The sequence below is a fragment of the Engystomops pustulosus genome, chromosome 4 (assembly GCF_040894005.1).
Source record: "Engystomops pustulosus chromosome 4, aEngPut4.maternal, whole genome shotgun sequence".
Classification (NCBI taxonomy): Eukaryota; Metazoa; Chordata; class Amphibia; order Anura; family Leptodactylidae; genus Engystomops; species Engystomops pustulosus.
This window is the reverse complement of record NC_092414.1, coordinates 514,766-535,064: the sequence shown is the minus strand read 5'-3', so window position 1 is coordinate 535,064 and position 20,299 is coordinate 514,766. Positions and strand designations below refer to the sequence as shown.

Sequence of the window (20,299 nt, the reverse complement as noted above, 5' to 3'; positions counted from 1 at the left end):
CCTCATGCCCCCATGCTCTCCCCTCTTCATTCATTGACCTCCCCTGATGTCCCCCATGTTCTCCCCTCTTCATTCAGTGACCTCCCCTCATGCCCCCATGCTCTCCCCTCTTCATTCAGTGACCTCCCCTGATGTCCCCCATGTTCTCCCATCTTCATTCAGTGACCTCCCCTCATGCCCCCATGCCCTCCCCTATTCATTCAGTGACCTCCCCTCATGCCCCCATGCTCTCCCCTCTTCATTCAGTGACGTCCCCTCATGCCCCCATGCTCTCCCCTCTTCATTCAGTGACCTCCCCTCATGTCCCCCATGTTCTTCCCTCTTCATTCAGTGACCTCCCCTCATGTCCCCCATGTTCTCCCCTCTTCATTCAGTGACCTCCCCCATGTCCACCATGTTCTTCCCTCTTCATTCAGTGACCTCCCCTCATGTCCCCCATGTTCTTCCCTCTTCATTCAGTGACCTCCCCTCATGTCCCCCATGTTCTCCCCTCTTCATTCAGTGACCTCCCCTCATGTCCACCATGTTCTCCCCCTCTTCATTCAGTGACCTCCCCTCATGTCCCCCATGTTCTTCCCTCTTCATTCAGTGACCTCCCCCCATGTCCCCCATGTTCTTCCCTCTTCATTCAGTGACCTCCCCCCATGTCCACCATGTTCTCCCCTCTTCATTCAGTGACCTCCCCTCATGTCCCCCATGTTCTCCCCTCTTCATTTAGTGACCTCCCCTCATGTCCCCCATGTTCTCCCCTCTTCATTCAGTGACCTCCCCTCCTGCCCCCAAATTTACTTAGACTCCAGATGATATTTTCAAATGAAGACCCCGGAATAGAATTTTAGCCAGATTGGATCAGGACATCTGTATTGTGAATTAAAAGATCATGTTGACTAGCATCTAAGTCTAGAGCGCTGGTCTCTGACATATTCCTCTCAATACTTTGTAGGAGACATGACCTACCTCTAATCCCTTATTGTTGTCTGATCTGACCGCAGGAGTTCTCTGTCTGGATTGAAATCTCAAAACTCAATAAAACCCCAAACTAGACCTTCAAACTCCTCCAGTCCTCAGACCAGACCTTCAAACTCCTCCAGTCCTCAGACCAGACCTTCAAACTCCTCCAGTCCTCAGACCAGACCTTCAAGCTCATTCAGTCCTAAGACCAGACATTCAAACTCCTCCAGTCATCAGACCCGACCTTCAAACTCCTCCAGTCCTCAGACCAGACCTTCAAACTCCTCCAGTCCTCAGACCAGACCTTCAAACTCATTCAGTCCTCAGACTAGACCTTCAAACTCCTCCAGTCCTCAGACCAGACCTTCAAGCTCATTCAGTCCTCAGACCAGACGTTCAAACTCCTCCAGTCATCAGACCCGACCTTCAAACTCATCCAGTCCTCAGACCAGACCTTCAAGCTCATCCAGTCCTCAGACCAGACCTTCAAACTCATCCAGTCCTCAGACCAGACCTTCAAACTCCTCCAGTCCTCAGACCAGACCTTCAAGCTCATTCAGTCCTCAGACCAGACGTTCAAACTCCTCCAGTCATCAGACCCGACCTTCAAACTCATCCAGTCCTCAGACCAGACCTTCAAACTCATCCAGTCCTCAGACCAGACCATCAAACTCATCCAGTCCTCAGACCAGACCTTCAAACTCCTCCAGTCCTCAGACCAGACCTTCAAACTCCTCCAGTCCTCAGACCAGACCTTCAAACTCCTCCAGTCCTCAGACCAGACCTTCAAGCTCATTCAGTCCTCAGACCAGACGTTCAAACTCCTCCAGTCATCAGACCCGACCTTCAAACTCCTCCAGTCCTCAGACCAGACCTTCAAACTCCTCCAGTCCTCAGACCAGACCTTCAAACTCATTCAGTCCTCAGACCAGACCTTCAAACTCCTCCAGTCCTCAGACCAGACCTTCAAGCTCATTCAGTCCTCAGACCAGACGTTCAAACTCCTCCAGTCATCAGACCCGACCTTCAAACTCATCCAGACGTTCAAACTCCATAAACTCATTTAGACCTCACAAATGACCTCTATTGTCATTAAGTCTCCAGACAAGACCTGTAAACCCATTCAGAGCCCAAGACTAGACCCTTAGACCATTCAGACCCCAGACAAAGATTTGGAAACCCAATCCAACCCCTGACTATATCTCTAAACTAATTGAATCCCTAGGCCTGATAATAAACTCATGGATATACTAGATCAAGCCTGTAAACTAATACAACCTCAGACCAGACCACTAAAGTGTTTCAGATCCGAGACCAGACCCTAAATATATGTACAGTCTGGTCCGGGTTTGGACTTTGTTTTTCCAAAAAAGGCTTTAAAAATTATGCAAATGATCCTGAGGGGCTCAAGACTCCACAGCTTTAATTGAGCCCAGAGCCCCTCGGGCTCATTTACATCATTTTTAAAGCCTTTTTTTTGTGGAAAAACAAGGGCATTAGAGGATAAAAGAAGAGCGTGTCCTGCCACAGGGAGCACCCACCAGCATCTCAGTGCTTATTTTACAAACCTTCATCCTAGTGGTAGATGTCCTTTAACTGTGCTTTAAATGGTATGGAAATTAAATTTCACTAGAATGTTAAAGGAGAGGACAACCCCTTTAAGCACAAATTTTACTATGTGCAGGAGCTTCGTCACTCCCGGCATCTGCTCTGGGGATGTTGCTGGGGGGTCTCCTGGTGAAGAGGTACAAGATGGGGCTATTGTCGGCCTCTAAGTTGGTCTTCGTTTTCTCCTTTGTGGCCTTCATCATGTCTCTGCCCGTCTTCATGTTGGGCTGTGAGAACGGTGATGTGGCGGGGATCACAGTGTCTTATAACGGGTAAGTCCTGGGGTTATTATATACATGAGGGGGGCAAATAATGAGGGGTCGCTGAGCTGTAATATTCTATCACAGTAGCAAAGTGGAGACCTGGGGAAAGCAGCAGCTCCTCTCCTCCTGTAACGCCGACTGCAGCTGCTCCTCCCAGCAGTGGGATCCCGTGTGCGGAGCCAATAACATCACCTACGTGTCCGCCTGTCTGGCCGGCTGCAAGTCCTCCACCGGATCCGGAAAGCACATAGTGAGTGCGAGGGGGACAACAGATAAAAAAATAATAGGACACCTCTCTGTACTGTCTCTCCCCTCTCCCTGTTCTTCTATCCTGATACACGGGACACTTCTCTGTACTGTCTCTCCCCCTCCCCTGCTCTTCTATTCTGTTACATGACGACACTTCTCAGTATTGTCTCTCCCCCTCTCCCTGCTCTTCTATCCTGCTACACAGGACACTTCTCTGTACTGTCTCTCCCCCTCCCCCTGCTCTTCTATCCTGATACACAGGACACTTCTCTGTACTGTCTCTCCCCCTCTCCCTGCTCTTCTATCCTTTTACACGAGGACCCTTCTCTGTACTGTCTCTCCCTCATCTCCCTGCTATTCTTTCCTCCTACACAGGACACTTCTCTGTACTGTCTCTCCCTGCTCTTCTATCCTGCTACACGAGGACAATTATCTGTACTTTCTCTCCCCTATCTCCCGGCTCTTCTATTCCACTACACAGGACACTTCTCTGTACTGTTTCTCCCCCTCTTCCTGCTCTTCTTTCCTGATACACAGGACACTTCTCTGTGCTGTCTCTCCCCCTCTCCCTGCTCTTCTATCCTGCTACACAGGACACTTCTCTGTACTGTCTCTCCCCCTCTCCCTGCTCTTCTATCCTGCTACACAGGACACTTCTCTGTACTGTTTCTCCCCCTCTTCCTGCTCTTCTTTCCTGATACACAGGGACACTTATCTGTAATTTCTCTCCCCTATCTCCCTACTTTTTTATTCTTCTACACAGGACACTTCTCTGTAATGTTTCTCCCCCTCTCCCGATCTTCTTTCCTGATACACAGGACACTTCTCTGTATTGTCTCTCCCCCATCTCCCTACTTTTCTATTCTTCTACACAGGACATTTCTCTGTAATGTTTCTCCCCCTCTCCCTGCTCTTCTATCCTGCTACAAAGGATACTTCTCTGTACAGTTTCTCCGCCTCTCCCTGCTCTTCTATCCTAATACACGATGGCACTTCTCTGTACTGTTCCTCCCTCTCTCTCTGCTCTTCTATCCTGCTACATGAGGAAACTTCTCTAAACTGTCTCTCCTCCATCTTCCTGCTCTTCTATTCTTCTTCATGGGACACTTCTCTGTACTGTCTCTCCCGCTCTCCCTGCTCATCTATCCTGATACACAGGGAAATTTCTCTGTATTGTCTCTCCCCTCTCTCTGCTTTTCTATCCTGCTACACGGGACACATCTCTGTACTGTCTCTCCCCCTCCCCCTGCTCTTCTATCCTGCTACACAGGACACTTCTCTGTACTGTCTCTCCCCCTCTCCCTGCTCTTCTATCCTGATACACAGGACACTTCTCTGTACTGTCTCTCCCCCTCTCTGCTTTTCTATCCTGCTACACGGGACACATCTCTGTACTGTCTCTCCCCCTCTCACGGCTCTTCTATCCTGATACATGGGGACATTTCTCTGTACTGTCTCTCCTTCTCTACCCGCTCTTCTATGCTGCTACACAGGGATACTTCTCTGTACTGTTTCTCCCCCATCTCCCTGCTCGTCAATTCTTCTACATGGGACACTTCTCTGTAATGTTTCTCCCCCTCTTCCTGCTCTTCTATCCTGATACATAGGGACACTTCTCTGTACTGTCTTTCCCCATCCCTGCTCTTCTATTCTTCTACACAGGACACTTCTGTGTACTCTTTCTCCCTCTCTCCCTACTTTTCTATGCTGATACACAGGACACTTTTCTGTACTGTCTCTCCCCTCTCCCTGCTTTTCTATCCTGATACACAAGGACACTTCTCTGTACTGTCTCTCCCCCTCTCCCTGCTCTTCTATCCTGATACACTGGACACTTCTCTGTACTGTCTCTCCCCTCTCCCTGCTTTTCTATCCTGATACACAAGGACACTTCTCTGTACTGTCTCTCCCCCTCTCCCTGCTCTTCTATCCTGATACACGGGGACACTTCTCTTTACTGTCTCTCCCCCTCTCCCTGCTCTTCTAATCCTGTTACATGACGACACTTCTCAGTATTGTCTCTCCCCCTCTCCCTGCTCTTCTATCCCACTACACAGGACACTTCTCTGTACTGTCTCTCCCCCTCTCCCTGCTCTTCTATCCTGATACACGGGGACACTTCTCTTTACTGTCTCTCTCCCTCTCCCTGCTCTTCTAATCCTGTTACATAACGACACTTCTCAGTACTGTCTCTCCCCCTCTCCCTGCTCTTCTATCCCGCTACACAGGACACTTCTCTGTACTGTCTCTCCCCCTCTCCCTGCTCTTCTATCCTGCTACACAGGACACTTCTCTGTACTGTCTCTCCCCCTCTCCCTGCTCTTCTATCCTGCTACACAGGACACTTCTCTGTACTGTATCTCCTCCTCTCCCTGCTCTTCTATCCTGATACACGGGACACTTCTCTGTACTGTCTCTCCCCTCTCCCTGCTCTTCTATCCTGCTACACAGGGCACTTCTCTGTACTGTCTCTCCCCCTCTCCCTGCTCTTCTATCCTGCTATACAGGACACTTCTCTGTACTGTCTCTCCCCCTCTCCCTGCTCTTATAACCTGCTACACAGGACACTTCTCTGTACTGTTTCTCCCCCTCTCCCTGCTCTTCTATCCTGCTATACAGGACACTTCTCTGTACTGTCTCTCCCCCTCTGCCTGCTCTATCCTGCTACACAGGTACTCTTCTCTGTACTGTCTCTCCCCCTCTCCCTGCTCTTCTATCCTGCTACACAGGACACTTCTCTGTACTGTCTCTCCCCCTCTCCCTGATCTTCTATCCTGATACACGGGGACACTTCTCTTTACTGTCTCTCCCCTCTCCCTGCTCTTCTATCCTGCTACAGAGGACACTTCTCTGTACTGTCTCTCCCCCTCTCCCTGATCTTCTATCCTGCTACACGGGGACACTTCTCTGTACTGTCTCTCCCCTCTCCCTGTTCTTCTTCTCTGCTACAGAGGGATACTTCTATGTACTGTCTGCTTTCAATTTCCCTGCTCTTCTATCTAGCTACACAAGATAATTCTCTGATTTACTCTCTGTCTCTCCTTGTGCTTCTATCCTGCTACACGAGAAACCCTTCTTTACTGTGGTTTCCCATTTCCCTGATCTTGTTTTCTGCTAAATGGTACACTTCTCTGTACGGTCTTTCTCCCTACCCCTGCTATTCTATTGTTCTACACGGGACAATTCTCTGTAATGTTTAACCCTCCTCTCCCTGCTCTTCTTTCCTGATAGACACGGCTACTTTTTTTTACTGTCTTTCCCTATCCCTGCTCTTCTATCCTGCTACACGAGGATACTTCTCACACCCCCATCTCCCTGCTTTTCTATTCTTCTACATGGAACACTTCTCTGTACTGTTTCTCCCCCTCTTCCTGCTCTTCTATCCTACTACACAGGACACTTCTCTGAACTGTCTCTCCCCCTCTCCCTACTTTTCTATTCTTCTACACAGTAAACTGTTCTGCATTACCCTCTCCCTGCTCTTCTATTCTTCTGCACAGGATACTTCTGTGTACTGTTTCTCCCCCTGCTCTTCTATCCTGATGCATGGGGACTCTTCTTTGTACTGTCTTTCCCTTTCCCTGCTCTTCTATCCTGTTACATGACGACACTTCTCAGTACTGTTTCTCCCCCTCTCCCTGCTGTTCTATCCTGATACACGGGGACACTTCTCTGTACTGTCTATCCCCCATCTTTATGCTCTTCTATTCTTCTACATGGGACACTTCTCTGTACTGTTCCTCCCCCTCTCCTTGCTCTTCTATCCTGCTACACGAGAAGACTTCTCTGTACTGTTTCTCCCCCTCGCCCTGCTCTTCTATCCTGATACACGGGGACACTTCTCTGTACTGTCTATCCCTCTCCTTGCTCTTCTTTCCTGCTACACGGGGCACTTCTCTGTACTGTCTTTGCCTCTACCTGCTCTTCTATCCTGCTACATGAGGACAATTCTCTGTAATGTCTCTCCCATATCTTCCTGCTTTTCTATTCTCCTACACGGGAAACTTCTCTGTACTGTCTCTCTCCCTCTCACTGCTCTTCTACTGTTCTACACGGGACACTTCTCTGTACAGTCTCTCCTCCTCTCCCTGCTCTTCTATCCTGCTACATTAGGACACTTCTCTCTACTGTCTCTCCCCTATCTCTGCTCTTCTATCCTGCTAAACAGGGACACATCTCTGTACTGTTTCTCCCCTCCCCTGTTCTTCTCCTCTGCTACAGAAGGATACTTCTATGTACTGTCTGCTTTCAATTTCCCTGCTCTTCTATCCAGCTACACAAGATAATTCTCTGATTTACTCTCTGTCTCTCCTTGTGCTTCTATCCTGCTACACGAGAAACCCTTCTTTACTGTGGTTTCCCATTTCCCTGATCTTGTTTTCTGCTGAATGGTACACTTCTCTGTATGGTCTTTCTCCCTACCCCTGCTATTCTATTGTTCTACACGGGACACTTCTCTGTACTGTCTCCCCCCCTCTCCCTGCTCTTCTATCCTGCTACACAGGACACTTCTCTGTACTGTCTCCCCTCCTCTCCCTGCTCTTCTATCCTTTTACACGAGGACCCTTCTCTGTACTGTCTCTCCCCCTCTCCCTGCTCTTCTATCCTCCTACACAGGACACTTCTCTGAACTGTCTTTCCCTCACCCTGCTCTTCTATACTGCTACACAGGACACTTCTCTGTACTGTCGCTCTCCCTCTCTCTGCTCTTCTATCCTGCTACACAGGACACTTCTCTGTACTGTCTCTCCCCCTCCCCCTGCTCTTCTATCCTGCTACACAGGACACTTCTCTGTACTGTCTCTCCCCCTCTCCCTGCTCTTCTATCCTGCTACACAGGACACTTCTCTGTACTGTTTTTCCCCCTCTCCCTGCTCTTCTATCCGGATACACTGGGTCACTTCTCTGTACTGTCTTTCCCTCTCCCTGCTCTTCTATCCTACTACACAAGGACACTTCTCTGTACTGTATCTCCCTCATGTCCCTACTTTTCTATTCTTCTACACAGGACATTTCTCTGTAATGTTTCTCCCGCTCTCCCTGCTCTTCTATCCTGATACACTGGGACTCTTCTCTGTACTGTCTTTCCCTCTCCCTGCTCTTCTATCCTGCTACACAGGACACTTCTCTGTACTGTCTCCCCCTCTCCCTGCTCTTCTATCCTGCTACAAAGGACACTTCTCTGTACTGTCTTTCCCTCTCCCTGCTCTTCTATCCTGCTACAAAGGATACTTCTCTGTACAGTTTCTCCGCCTCTCCATGCTCTTCTATTCTAGTACATGGGGGCACTTATCTGTACTGTTCCTCCCTCTCTCTCTGCTCTTCTATCCTGCTACATGAGGAAACTTCTCTAAACTGTCTCTCCCCCATCTTCCTGCTCTTCTATTCTTCTTCACGGGACACTTCTCTGTACTGTCTCTCCCGCTCTCCCTGCTCATCTATTCTGATACACAGGGAAATTTCTCTGTACTGTCTCTAGCCCTCCCTCTGCTCTTCTATCCTGCTACACGGGACACATTTCTGTACTGTCTCTCCCCCTCTCACGGCTCTTCTATCCTGCTACACAGGACACCTCTCTGTACTGTCTCTCCCCCTCTCACGGCTCTTCTATCCTGATACACGGGGACACTTTTCTGTACTGTCTCTCCTTCTCTACCTGCTCTTTTATCCTGCTACACAGGGATACTTCTCTGTACTGTCTCTCCCCCATCTCCCTGCTTGTCAATTCTTCTACATGGGACACTTCTCTGTAATGTTTCTCCCCCTCTTCCTGCTGTTCTATCCTGATACATAGGGACACTTCTCTGTACTGTCTTCCCCCTCCCTGTTCTTCTATCCATCTACACAGGACACTTCTGTGTACTCTTTTTCCCTCTCTCCCTGCTTTTCTATGCTGATACACAGGACACTTTTCTGTATTGTCTTTCCCTCTCCCTGCTCTTCTATCCTGAAACACAAGGACACTTCTCTGTACTGTCTCTCCGCTATCTTCCTGCTCTTCTGTTCTACTACACAAGACACGTCTCTGTACTGTTTTTCCCTTTCTCCCTGCTCATCTAGCCTTATACACGGGGAAACTTCTCTGTGCTTTCTTTCCCCTTTTTCATGCTTTTTTATCCTGTGACATGGAGAGACTTCTCAGTACTATCTCTCCCACTCTCCCTGCTCTTCGATCCTTAAACACTGGGACATTTCTCTGTACTGGTTCTCCTTCTCTACCTGCGTGCTCTTCCATGCCAATACACGGGGACACTTCTCTGTACTGTCTCTCCCCCTCTCCCTGCTCTTCTATCCGGATACATGGGGACATTTCTCTGTCCTGTTTCTCACCATCCCTGCTCTTTTATCCTGCTACACGAGGATACTTCTCTGTACTGTCTCTCCCCCATCTCAATGCTCTTCTATTCCTCTACGCGGGACACTTTTCTGTACTGTCTCTCCCCTCCCCCTGCTCTTTTTCCTGATACACGGGGACACTTCTCTGTACTGTCTTTCCCCCTCCCTGCTCTTCTATCCTGCTACACGAGGATACTTCTCTGTACTTTCTCTCCCCCATCACCCTGCTCTTCTATTCTTATATATGGGACATTTCTCTGTAATGTTTTTTCCCTCTCCCTGCTGTTCTATCCTGGTACATCGGGACACTTCTCTGTCCTGTCTTTCCCTCTCCCTATTCTTCTATCCTTCTACACGAGGACACTTCTCTGTACTGTCTCTCCCCCATCTCCCTACTTTTCTATTCTTCTACACAGGACAATTCTCTGTACTCTTTCTCCCTCTCTCCCTGCTTTTCTATGCTGATACACTGGACACTTTTCTGTGCTGTCTTTCCCTCTCACTGCTCTTCTATCCTGCTACACAGGACACTTCTCTGTACTATTTTTCCCTTTCTACCTGCTCATCTATCCTGATACACGGGGAAACTTCTCTGTGCTTTCTCTGGCTCTTTTCCTGCTCTTTTATCCTGCGACATGGGGAGACTTCTCTGTACTATATCTCCCACTCTCCCTGGTCTTCTATCCTGCTACACAGGACACTTCTCTGTACTGTCTCTCCCACTCTCCCTGCTCTTCTATCCTGATACACGGGGACACTTCTCTGTACTGACCCTCCCCTCTCCCTGCTCTTCTATCCTGCTACACAGGACACTTCCCTGCACTGTCTCTCCCCCTCTCCCTGCTCTTCTATCCTGATACACAGGACACTTCTCTGTACTGTCTCTCCCCCTCTCCTTGCTCTTCTATCCTGCTACACAGGCACACTTTTCTGTGCTGTCTCTCCCCCTCTCACGGCTCTTCCATTCTGATACACGGGGACATTTCTCTGTGTTGGTTCTTCCCCTCTCCCTGTTCTTCTATCCTGATACATGGGGACACTTCTCTGTACTTTCTCTCCCCCATCTCAATGCTCTTCTATTTGTCTACATGGGACACTTTTCTGTACTGTCTCTCCCCTCTCCCTGCTCTTTTTTCCTGATACACAGGGACACTTCTCTGTACTGTTTTTCCCTCTCCCTGCTCTTCTATCCTTCTACATGAGGACACTTCTCTGTACTGTCTCTCCTCCATCTCCCTACTTTTCTATTCTTCTACACAGGACATTTCTCTGTATGGTTTGTCTCCCTCTCCCTACTTTTCTAAACTTCTACACGAGGACACTTCTCTGTACTGTCTCTCCCCCTCCCTGCTCTACTATTCTTCTACACAGGACACTTCTCTGTACTGTTTTTCCCTTTCTCTCTGCTTATCTATCCTGATACATGGGGGAAACTTCTCTGTGCTTTCTCCCCCCCATTTCCTGCTCTTCTATCCTGCGACATGGGGACACTTCTCTGTACTGTCTCTCCCCCTCTCCCCCTGCTCTTCTATCCAGCTTTATGGGACAATTCTCTGTACTGTCTCTCCCCATTCCCTAATCTTCTATCCTGCCACACGGACACTTCTCTGTAGTGTCTCTCCCTCTCCCCCTGTTCTTCTATCCTGCTACTTGGGGATACTTCTATGTACTGTCTCTCCCCCTCTCCCTGCTCTTCTATCCACCTATATGGGACACTTCACTGTATTGTCTCTCCACCTCTCCCTGCTCTTCTATCCTGCTGCACAGAGACACTTCTCTGCACTGTCTCCTCCCCATTCCCTAATCTTCTATCCTGCCACATGGGGACACTTCTCTGTAAGGTCTCTCCACCTCCCCTGCTCTTTTATCCTGCTACACGAGGATACTTCTCTGTACTGTCTCTCCCCCATCTCAATGCTCTTCTATTCCTCTACGCGGGACACTTTTCTGTACTGTCTCTCCCCTCCCCCTGCTCTTTTTCCTGATACACGGGGACACTTCTCTGTACTGTCTTTCCCCCTCCCTGCTCTTCTATCCTGCTACACGAGGATACTTCTCTGTACTTTCTCTCCCCCATCACCCTGCTCTTCTATTCTTATATATGGTACATTTCTCTGTAATGTTTTTTCCCTCTCCCTGCTGTTCTATCCTGATACATCGGGACACTTCTCTGTCCTGTCTTTCCCTCTCCCTATTCTTCTATCCTTCTACACGAGGACACTTCTCTGTACTGTCTCTCCCCCATCTCCCTACTTTTCTATTCTTCTACACAGGACAATTCTCTGTACTCTTTCTCCCTCTCTCCCTGCTTTTCTATGCTGATACACTGGACACTTTTCTGTGCTGTCTTTCCCTTTCCCTGCTCTTCTATCCTGCTACACAGGACACTTCTCTGTACTATTTTTCCCTTTCTACCTGCTCATCTATCCTGATACACGGGGAAACTTCTCTGTGCTTTCTCTGGCTCTTTTCCTGCTCTTTTATCCTGCGACATGGGGAGACTTCTCTGTACTATATCTCCCACTCTCCCTGGTCATCTATCCTGCTACACAGGGACAATTCTCTGTACTGTCTCTCCCACTCTCCCTGCTCTTCTATCCTGATACACGGGGACACTTCTCTGTACTGACCCTCCCCTCTCCCTGCTCTTCTATCCTGATACACAGGACACTTCCCTGCACTGTCTCTCCCCCTCTCCCTGCTCTTCTATCCTGATACACAGGACACTTCTCTGTACTGTCTCTCCCCCTCTCCTTGCTCTTCTATCCTGCTACACAGGCACACTTTTCTGTGCTGTCTCTCCCCCTCTCACGGCTCTTCCATTCTGATACACGGGGACATTTCTCTGTGTTGGTTCTTCCCCTCTCCCTGTTCTTCTATTCTGATACATGGGGACACTTCTCTGTACTTTCTCTCCCCCATCTCAATGCTCTTCTATTCGTCTACATGGGACACTTTTCTGTACTGTCTCTCCCCTCTCCCTGCTCTTTTTTCCTGATACACGGGGACACTTCTCTGTACTGTTTTTCCCTCTCCCTGCTCTTCTATCCTTCTACATGAGGACACTTCTCTGTACTGTCTCTCCTCCATCTCCCTACTTTTCTATTCTTCTACACAGGACATTTCTCTGTATGGTTTGTCTCCCTCTCCCTACTTTTCTAAACTTCTACACGAGGACACTTCTCTGTAGGTCTCTTCCCCATATCCCTGCTTTTTTATCCAGATACACAGGACACTTCTCTGTACTGTCCCTCTCTCTCTCTCTGCTCTTCTATCCTGCTGCACAGGGACACTTCTCTGTACTGTCTCTCCCCCTCCCTGCTCTACTATTCTTCTACACAGGACACTTCTCTGTACTGTTTTTCCCTTTCTCTCTGCTTATCTATCCTGATACACGGGGGAAACTTCTCTGTGCTTTCTCCCCCCCATTTCCTGCTCTTCTATCCTGCGACATGGGGACACTTCTCTGTACTGTCTCTCCCCCTCTCCCCCTGCTCTTCTATCCAGCTTTATGGGACACTTCTCTGTACTGTCTCTCCCCATTCCCTAATCTTCTATCCTGCCACACAGGGACATTTCTCTGTAGTGTCTCTCCCTCTCCCCCTGTTCTTCTATCCTGCTCCTTGGGGATACTTCTCTGTACTGTCTCTCCCCCTCTCCCTGCTCTTCTATCCACCTATATGGGACACTTCACTGTATTGTCTCTCCACCTCTCCCTGCTCTTCTATCCTGCTGCACAGAGACACTTCTCTGCACTGTCTCCTCCCCATTCCCTAATCTTCTATCCTGCCACATGGGGACACTTCTCTGTAAGGTCTCTCCACCTCCCCTGCTCTTTTATCCTGCTACACGAGGATACTTCTCTGTACTGTCTCTCCCCCATCTCAATGCTCTTCTATTCCTCTACGCGGGACACTTTTCTGTACTGTCTCTCCCCTCCCCCTGCTCTTTTTCCTGATACACGGGGACACTTCTCTGTACTGTCTTTCCCCCTCCCTGCTCTTCTTTCCTGCTACACGAGGATACTTCTCTGTACTTTCTCTCCCCCATCACCCTGCTCTTCTATTCTTATATATGGGACATTTCTCTGTAATGTTTTTTCCCTCTCCCTGCTGTTCTATCCTGATACATCGGGACACTTCTCTGTCCTGTCTTTCCCTCTCCCTATTCTTCTATCCTTCTACACGAGGACACTTCTCTGTACTGTCTCTCCCCCATCTCCCTACTTTTCTATTCTTCTACACAGGACAATTCTCTGTACTCTTTCTCCCTCTCTCCCTGCTTTTCTATGCTGATACACTGGACACTTTTCTGTGCTGTCTTTCCCTTTCCCTGCTCTTCTATCCTGCTACACAGGACACTTCTCTGTACTATTTTTCCCTTTCTACCTGCTCATCTATCCTGATACACGGGGAAACTTCTCTGTGCTTTCTCTGGCTCTTTTCCTGCTCTTTTATCCTGCGACATGGGGAGACTTCTCTGTACTATATCTCCCACTCTCCCTGGTCTTCTATCCTGCTACACAGGGACAATTCTCTGTACTGTCTCTCCCACTCTCCCTGCTCTTCTATCCTGATACACGGGGACACTTCTCTGTACTGACCCTCCCCTCTCCCTGCTCTTCTATCCTGATACACAGGACACTTCCCTGCACTGTCTCTCCCCCTCTCCCTGCTCTTCTATCCTGATACACAGGACACTTCTCTGTACTGTCTCTCCCCCTCTCCTTGCTCTTCTATCCTGCTACACAGGCACACTTTTCTGTGCTGTCTCTCCCCCTCTCACGGCTCTTCCATTCTGATACACGGGGACATTTCTCTGTGCTAGTTCTCCCCCTCTCCCTGTTCTTCTATCCTGATACATGGGGACACTTCTCTGTACTTTCTCTCCCCCATCTCAATGCTCTTCTATTCGTCTACATGGGACACTTTTCTGTACTGTCTCTCCCCTCTCCCTGCTCTTTTTTCCTGATACACGGGGACACTTCTCTGTACTGTTTTTCCCTCTCCCTGCTCTTCTATCCTTCTACATGAGGACACTTCTCTGTACTGTCTCTCCTCCATCTCCCTACTTTTCTATTCTTCTACACAGGACATTTCTCTGTATGGTTTGTCTCCCTCTCCCTACTTTTCTAAACTTCTACACGAGGACACTTCTCTGTAGGTCTCTTCCCCATATCCCTGCTTTTTTATCCAGATACACAGGACACTTCTCTGTACTGTCCCTCTCTCTCTCTCTGCTCTTCTATCCTGCTGCACAGGGACACTTCTCTGTACTGTCTCTCCCCCTCCCTGCTCTACTATTCTTCTACACAGGACACTTCTCTGTACTGTTTTTCCCTTTCTCTCTGCTTATCTATCCTGATACACGGGGGAAACTTCTCTGTGCTTTCTCCCCCCCATTTCCTGCTCTTCTATCCTGCGACATGGGGACACTTCTCTGTACTGTCTCTCCCCCTCTCCCCCTGTTCTTCTATCCAGCTTTATGGGACACTTCTCTGTACTGTCTCCTCCCCATTCCCTAATCTTCTATCCTGCCACACAGGGACACTTCTCTGTAGTGTCTCTCCCTCTCCCCCTGTTCTTCTATCCTGCTACTTGGGGATACTTCTCTGTACTGTCTCTCCCCCTCTCCCTGCTCTTCTATCCACCTATATGGGACACTTCACTGTATTGTCTCTCCACCTCTCCCTGCTCTTCTATCCTGCTGCACAGAGACACTTCTCTGCACTGTCTCCTCCCCATTCCCTAATCTTCTATCCTGCCACATGGGGACACTTCTCTGTAATGTCTCTCCACCTCCCCTGCTCTTCTATCCTGCTACACGGGACACTTCACTGTATTGTCTCTCCACCTCTCCCTGCTCTTCTATCCTGCTACACAGAGACACTTCTCTACACTGTCTCTCCCCCTCTCCCTGCTCTTTTATCCTGATACACAGGACACTTCTCTGTACTGTCTCTCCCTGCTCTTCTATCCTGCTACACAGGACACTTCTCTGTACTGTCTCCCCCCCCTCCCCCTGCTCTTCTATCCTGATACACAGGACACTTCTCTGTACTGTCTCTCCACCTCCCCTGCTCTTCTATCCTGCTACACAGGAACACTTCTCTGTACTGTCTCTCCCCCTCTCCCTGCTGTTCTATCCTGCTACACAGAGGCACTTCTCTGCACTGTCTCTCCCCCTCTCCCTGCTCTTCTATCCTGATACACAGGACACTCCTCTGTACTGTCTCTCCCTGCTCTTCTATCCTGCTACACAGGACACTTCTCTGTACTGTCTCTCCCCTCTCTCTGCTCTTCTATCCTGATACACAGGACACTTCTCTGTACTGTCTCTCCCCTCTCTCTGCTCTTCTATCCTGATACACAGGACACTTCTCTGTACTGTCTCTCCCCTCTCTCTGCTCTTCTATCCTGCTACACAGGACACTTCTCTGTACTGTCTCTCCCCCTCTCCCTGCTCTTCTATTCTGCTACACAGGACACTTCTCTGTACTGTCTCTCCCCCTCCCCCTGCTCTTCTATCCTGCTACACAGGACACTTCTCTGTACTGTCTCTCCTCCTCTCCCTGATCTTCTATCCTGATACACAGGACACTTCTCTGTACTGTCTCTCCCCCACTCCCTGCTCTACTATCCTGATACACAGGACACTTCTCTGTACTGTCTCTCCCCCTCTCCCTGCTCTTCTATCCTGCTACACAGGACACTTCTCTGTACTGTCTCTCCCCCTCTCCCTGCTCTTCTATCGTGCTACACAGGACACTTCTCTGTACTGTCTCTCCCCCTCTCCCTGCTCTTCTATCCTGATACATAGGACACTTCTCTGTACTGTCTCTCCCCGTCTCTCTGCTCTTCTATCCTGATACACAGGACACTTCTCTGTACTGTCTCTCCCCCTCCCCCTGCTCTTCTCTCCTGCTACACAGGACACTTCTCTGTACTGCCTCTCTCCCTCTCTCTGTACTTCTATCCTGATACACAGGACACTTCTCTGTACTGTCTCTCCCCCTCTCCCTGCTCTTTTATCCTGCTACACGGGACACTTCTCTGTACTGTCTCTCCCCCTCTCCCTGCTCTTCTATCCTGATACACAGGACACTTCTCTGTACTGTCTCTCCCCCTCCCCTGCTCTTCTATCCTGCTACACAGGACACTTCTCTGTACTGTCTCTCTCCCTCTCCCTGCTCTTCTATCCTGCTACACAGGGACACTTCTCTGTACTGTCTCTCCCCTCTCCCTGCTCTTCTATCCAGCTACAATAATCAGTGAGTTGAGTAATAATCAGTGAGTTGTGTAATAATCAGGGTCTTGTACATTATAATCAGTGATGTCTCTGGGTTATTACAGGTTTATCAGAGCTGCTCCTGCATTGAGTCCATGGGTGTCCCCTCAGTAAATTCTTCCGTGGTCCTCGGCTCGTGTCCTCGCAGTGAAAGTTGTGACACAATGTTTATAATCTACGTCGTTGTTCAAGGAATTATTATTTTCACATATTCCGGTGGAATTACTCCGGCCTATGTCATACTCCTGTGGTGAGTTCTCGCAGATTTCAGACTTTTCTTACCAACTTCATCTATATTAATTTAGTTTAGGGAGCAGAACTATTTGTATATACAGGGAGATACCAGGGAGCAGTACTATCTGTATATACAGGGAGATACTAGGCGGCAGCACTATCTGTATATACAGGGAGATACTAGGGAGCAGTACTATCTGTATATACAGAGAGATACTAGGGATCAGTACTATCTGTATATACAGGGAGATACCAGGGAGCAGTACTATCTGTATATACAGGAAGATACTAGGGAGAAGTACTATCTGTATATACAGGGAGATACTAGGAGGCAGTACTATCTGTATATACAGGGAGATACCAGGGAGCAGTACTATCTGTATATACAGGGAAATACTAGGAGGGAGTACTATCCGTATATATATATAGGGAGATACTAGGAGGCAGTACTATCTGTATATACAGGTGCATTATATATAGGGATATACTAGGGAGCAGTACTATCTGTATGTGCAGCTAGAGACTAGGGAGCAGTACGATCTGTATATACAGGGAGAGACCAGGGAGCAGTACTATGTGTATACTAATATCTGCTGATCTGTAGGTCGTCCTTTGTGTAGATGTGATGGATGATTGTCGTTGCCTCTTTATACCTCTGCAGGTGCCTCCCTTCAGAGCTGAAATCCCTGGGGGTTGGGGTCTACATGTTACTCATCAGGACTTTAGGTGAGTGGACATCTTGGTGGTAACGTGTGTCGCCTTGCAGGAAGCCCTAGTGGCATCTAATCCGGTGTCCTCTTCTTCTACAGCCGGAATCCCATCTCCTATTTACTTTGGGGCTCTCATCGATAGAACCTGCCTGAAGTGGGGGACCACACCATGCGGAGGGCGGGGGGCTTGTCGCATGTATGACAACCACTCCTACAGGTAACGAGGCATAAAGCTCACCAAAATCAGGCTCAGCCGGGCCTGTGACACAATGGATCATGTCCCTCCTTCCTCTCCTGCAGGAACACCTTCCAGGGACTCATCAATGGGCTCTGGGCCCCGTCCTTCATCTTCTTCCTCTGCTTTATATCTATGGTGAAGAAGAAGTATCCAGCGAAGAAAGGGAACGAGGCCAATAGACTGATGCACCCCAAAGATTGTGGGAAAGGGGCAAATGATGCCTCTGAAATATAGGAACAGTCTTTGATTTAATGACCCCCAACCCAAGATCAACCCAAGATCATAAGTCCTAGGAGAAGATGTGGGACGCAACAACCAGTTACGCAAACCAACTGATGGGTTTGTAGTGTTATCAGCCACAAAGACCTTCCCAACCAAACTCTTCTCCTACACACATATCACAAGGAGAAGGACCCCGGGAGAGACCCCTGTGCTCCTCCCCCTCTGATATCTGTCCTTCAGCCAACTGACCGATCCTCATTCCTATTCTTCATATATAACATGACTTGTGGTGGTTGGAAGGACCATCCAAGTCCCTGGATCTTGGCCAACTGGGCGGTCACTGGCCAACTACCATCCTGCTGTCCTGTCATTGCTTCTGATTTTACAGCCACCAAGTCTGTGCCTCCTCGTAGATTGGCCATTCCCCTCTGTACCTTAAAAAGAGGCACCACCAAGCGCCTGCCTCACCAATAGCCTAAAGTCTGTGTGTTGTGTGTGCTGCTCATTCCTCTAGTCGGGTAGTCAATGTCTCACCACCTTACTCATTTCTCTCTCTTGCACAATATGGTGGCAGGGGGATGATTATACTGCTCTTCCACACATGCAGGCCCGGTATGAGAGGAACTTCATCCATGGTCCAGAAGGATGATCCTGACTTGTATTGTCCTCCTGGGTGCTCAGCAGTTCTGCCCGTTCCACTGTCCTTCTCTTATCATCAACTTTTCAGGTCGCTGGTTTCTTGCCATTTATCATCTGCCTCTTCTCTTATATACTGTTAGTTATACGTGACCATCCCAACCCAATATTGTGCAAATACATCAAGCAAAAGAGCAGCACTCACCAGAGGGTATCTCCCAATTCCTTAGCTCTTCTTACTCATGACTCGGTGGCCAGGATGTGGGCATGGTCGGTGCACTGCTACATTTGCTTTACTCGATATGAAGAAGCTTAGTGTCCTAAGACACCAGGAGACAGGGTCCTGAAGTCTTCCAACAGGCATCCAACATGGTCATTACTCTAGACTGGAGGGAAACATAGCCCCTTATGTGAACCAACTGTTTGGGCCCTTTAATAAATTATCCGTAACACAAATGTGTAACTTATATAAATGTCTTCTTGCTGGGTGGAAAATTAGGTTAAAGTTCTATTTTTAATATATTAACTAGAGATGAGCGAGCACTAAAATGCTCGGGTACTCGTTATTCGAGACAAACTTTTCCCGATGCTCGAGTGCTCGTCTCGAATAACGAGCCCCATTGAAGTCAATGGGAGACTCAAGCATTTTTCAAGGGGACCAAGGCTCTGCACAGGGAAGCTTGGCCAAACACCTGGGAACCTCAGAAAAGGATGGAAACACCACGGAAATGGACAGGAAACAGCAGGGGCAGCATGCATGGATGCCTCTGAGGCTGCTTAATCGCACCATTATGCCAAAATTATGGGCAACAGCATGGCCATGACAGAGTGACAGAATGAGGCTAGATAGCATCTAAAACATCCAATAATTGACCCTGACACTATAGGGGACGGCATGCAGAGGCAGCGGCAGCAGCGGCAGGCTAGAGAGTGGCATGGCGACATACCCTAAATGGACTCAGGCTTCACCAAAGGAGGTGAAATGATTTCCTATGTGAACAAAAGGTTGACGGTATATTTAGTCGATAACACAGCATGGTGGCGACATAGTGACCAAGTTCCATAACGTATCTGGTGAAACACCCGAAAAATGAGCCTGACACAGCTCTTTTGATAAGGGGACGACATGTGGAGGCAGCCATGGAGACGACGTCCATGATTAAGAGCGACAGTATGGGGCATTCATATTGCGCTGCTATGATTGCAACTTCAGGTCTCCAGCATGGCGGCGACAGATGGGCCGAGTTCCACTATGTATCTGGTGAAACACCTGAAAATTCTGCCTGACACAGCTCGTTTGATAAGGGGATGATGTGCTGCATATCCTCTCGTGCTCCAGCGTCTGGGGTATAGAGAGTTGAAATGAGACATTGGTGGACGCTGTGGAGGATCGTGGAGGCAAAATGGACAGGAAACAGCAGGGGCAGCATGCATGGATGCCTCTGAGGCCGCCTAATCTTGGGATGGAGCTGGCGGTCCACTGCCAGGAGAGCTTTCGCCTGTCCAAGCCCCTTGTCTCTCGGCTCCTCCCCACCCAAAATGGGCCTGGGGGCCAGAAGCGTTTA

The 20,299-nt window shown here is 48.9% G+C and overlaps 1 protein-coding gene across 1 annotated transcript in view; it reads left to right on the top strand.

The window, feature by feature from the left end:
• Window positions 1-19,190, top strand: part of LOC140125882 (solute carrier organic anion transporter family member 1C1-like) — a 66,037-nt gene extending 46,847 nt beyond the window's left edge. Inside the window, exons 10-15 of the mRNA XM_072144763.1 lie at window positions 2,636-2,831; window positions 2,907-3,072; window positions 16,760-16,944; window positions 17,590-17,654; window positions 17,738-17,855; window positions 17,939-19,190. Coding sequence (XP_072000864.1) covers window positions 2,636-2,831; window positions 2,907-3,072; window positions 16,760-16,944; window positions 17,590-17,654; window positions 17,738-17,855; window positions 17,939-18,110 — 902 coding nt within the window. The 3' untranslated portion in view covers window positions 18,111-19,190. The remainder of the gene's footprint in view (window positions 1-2,635; window positions 2,832-2,906; window positions 3,073-16,759; window positions 16,945-17,589; window positions 17,655-17,737; window positions 17,856-17,938) is intronic.
• The last annotated feature ends 1,109 nt before the right edge of the window (window positions 19,191-20,299 follow it).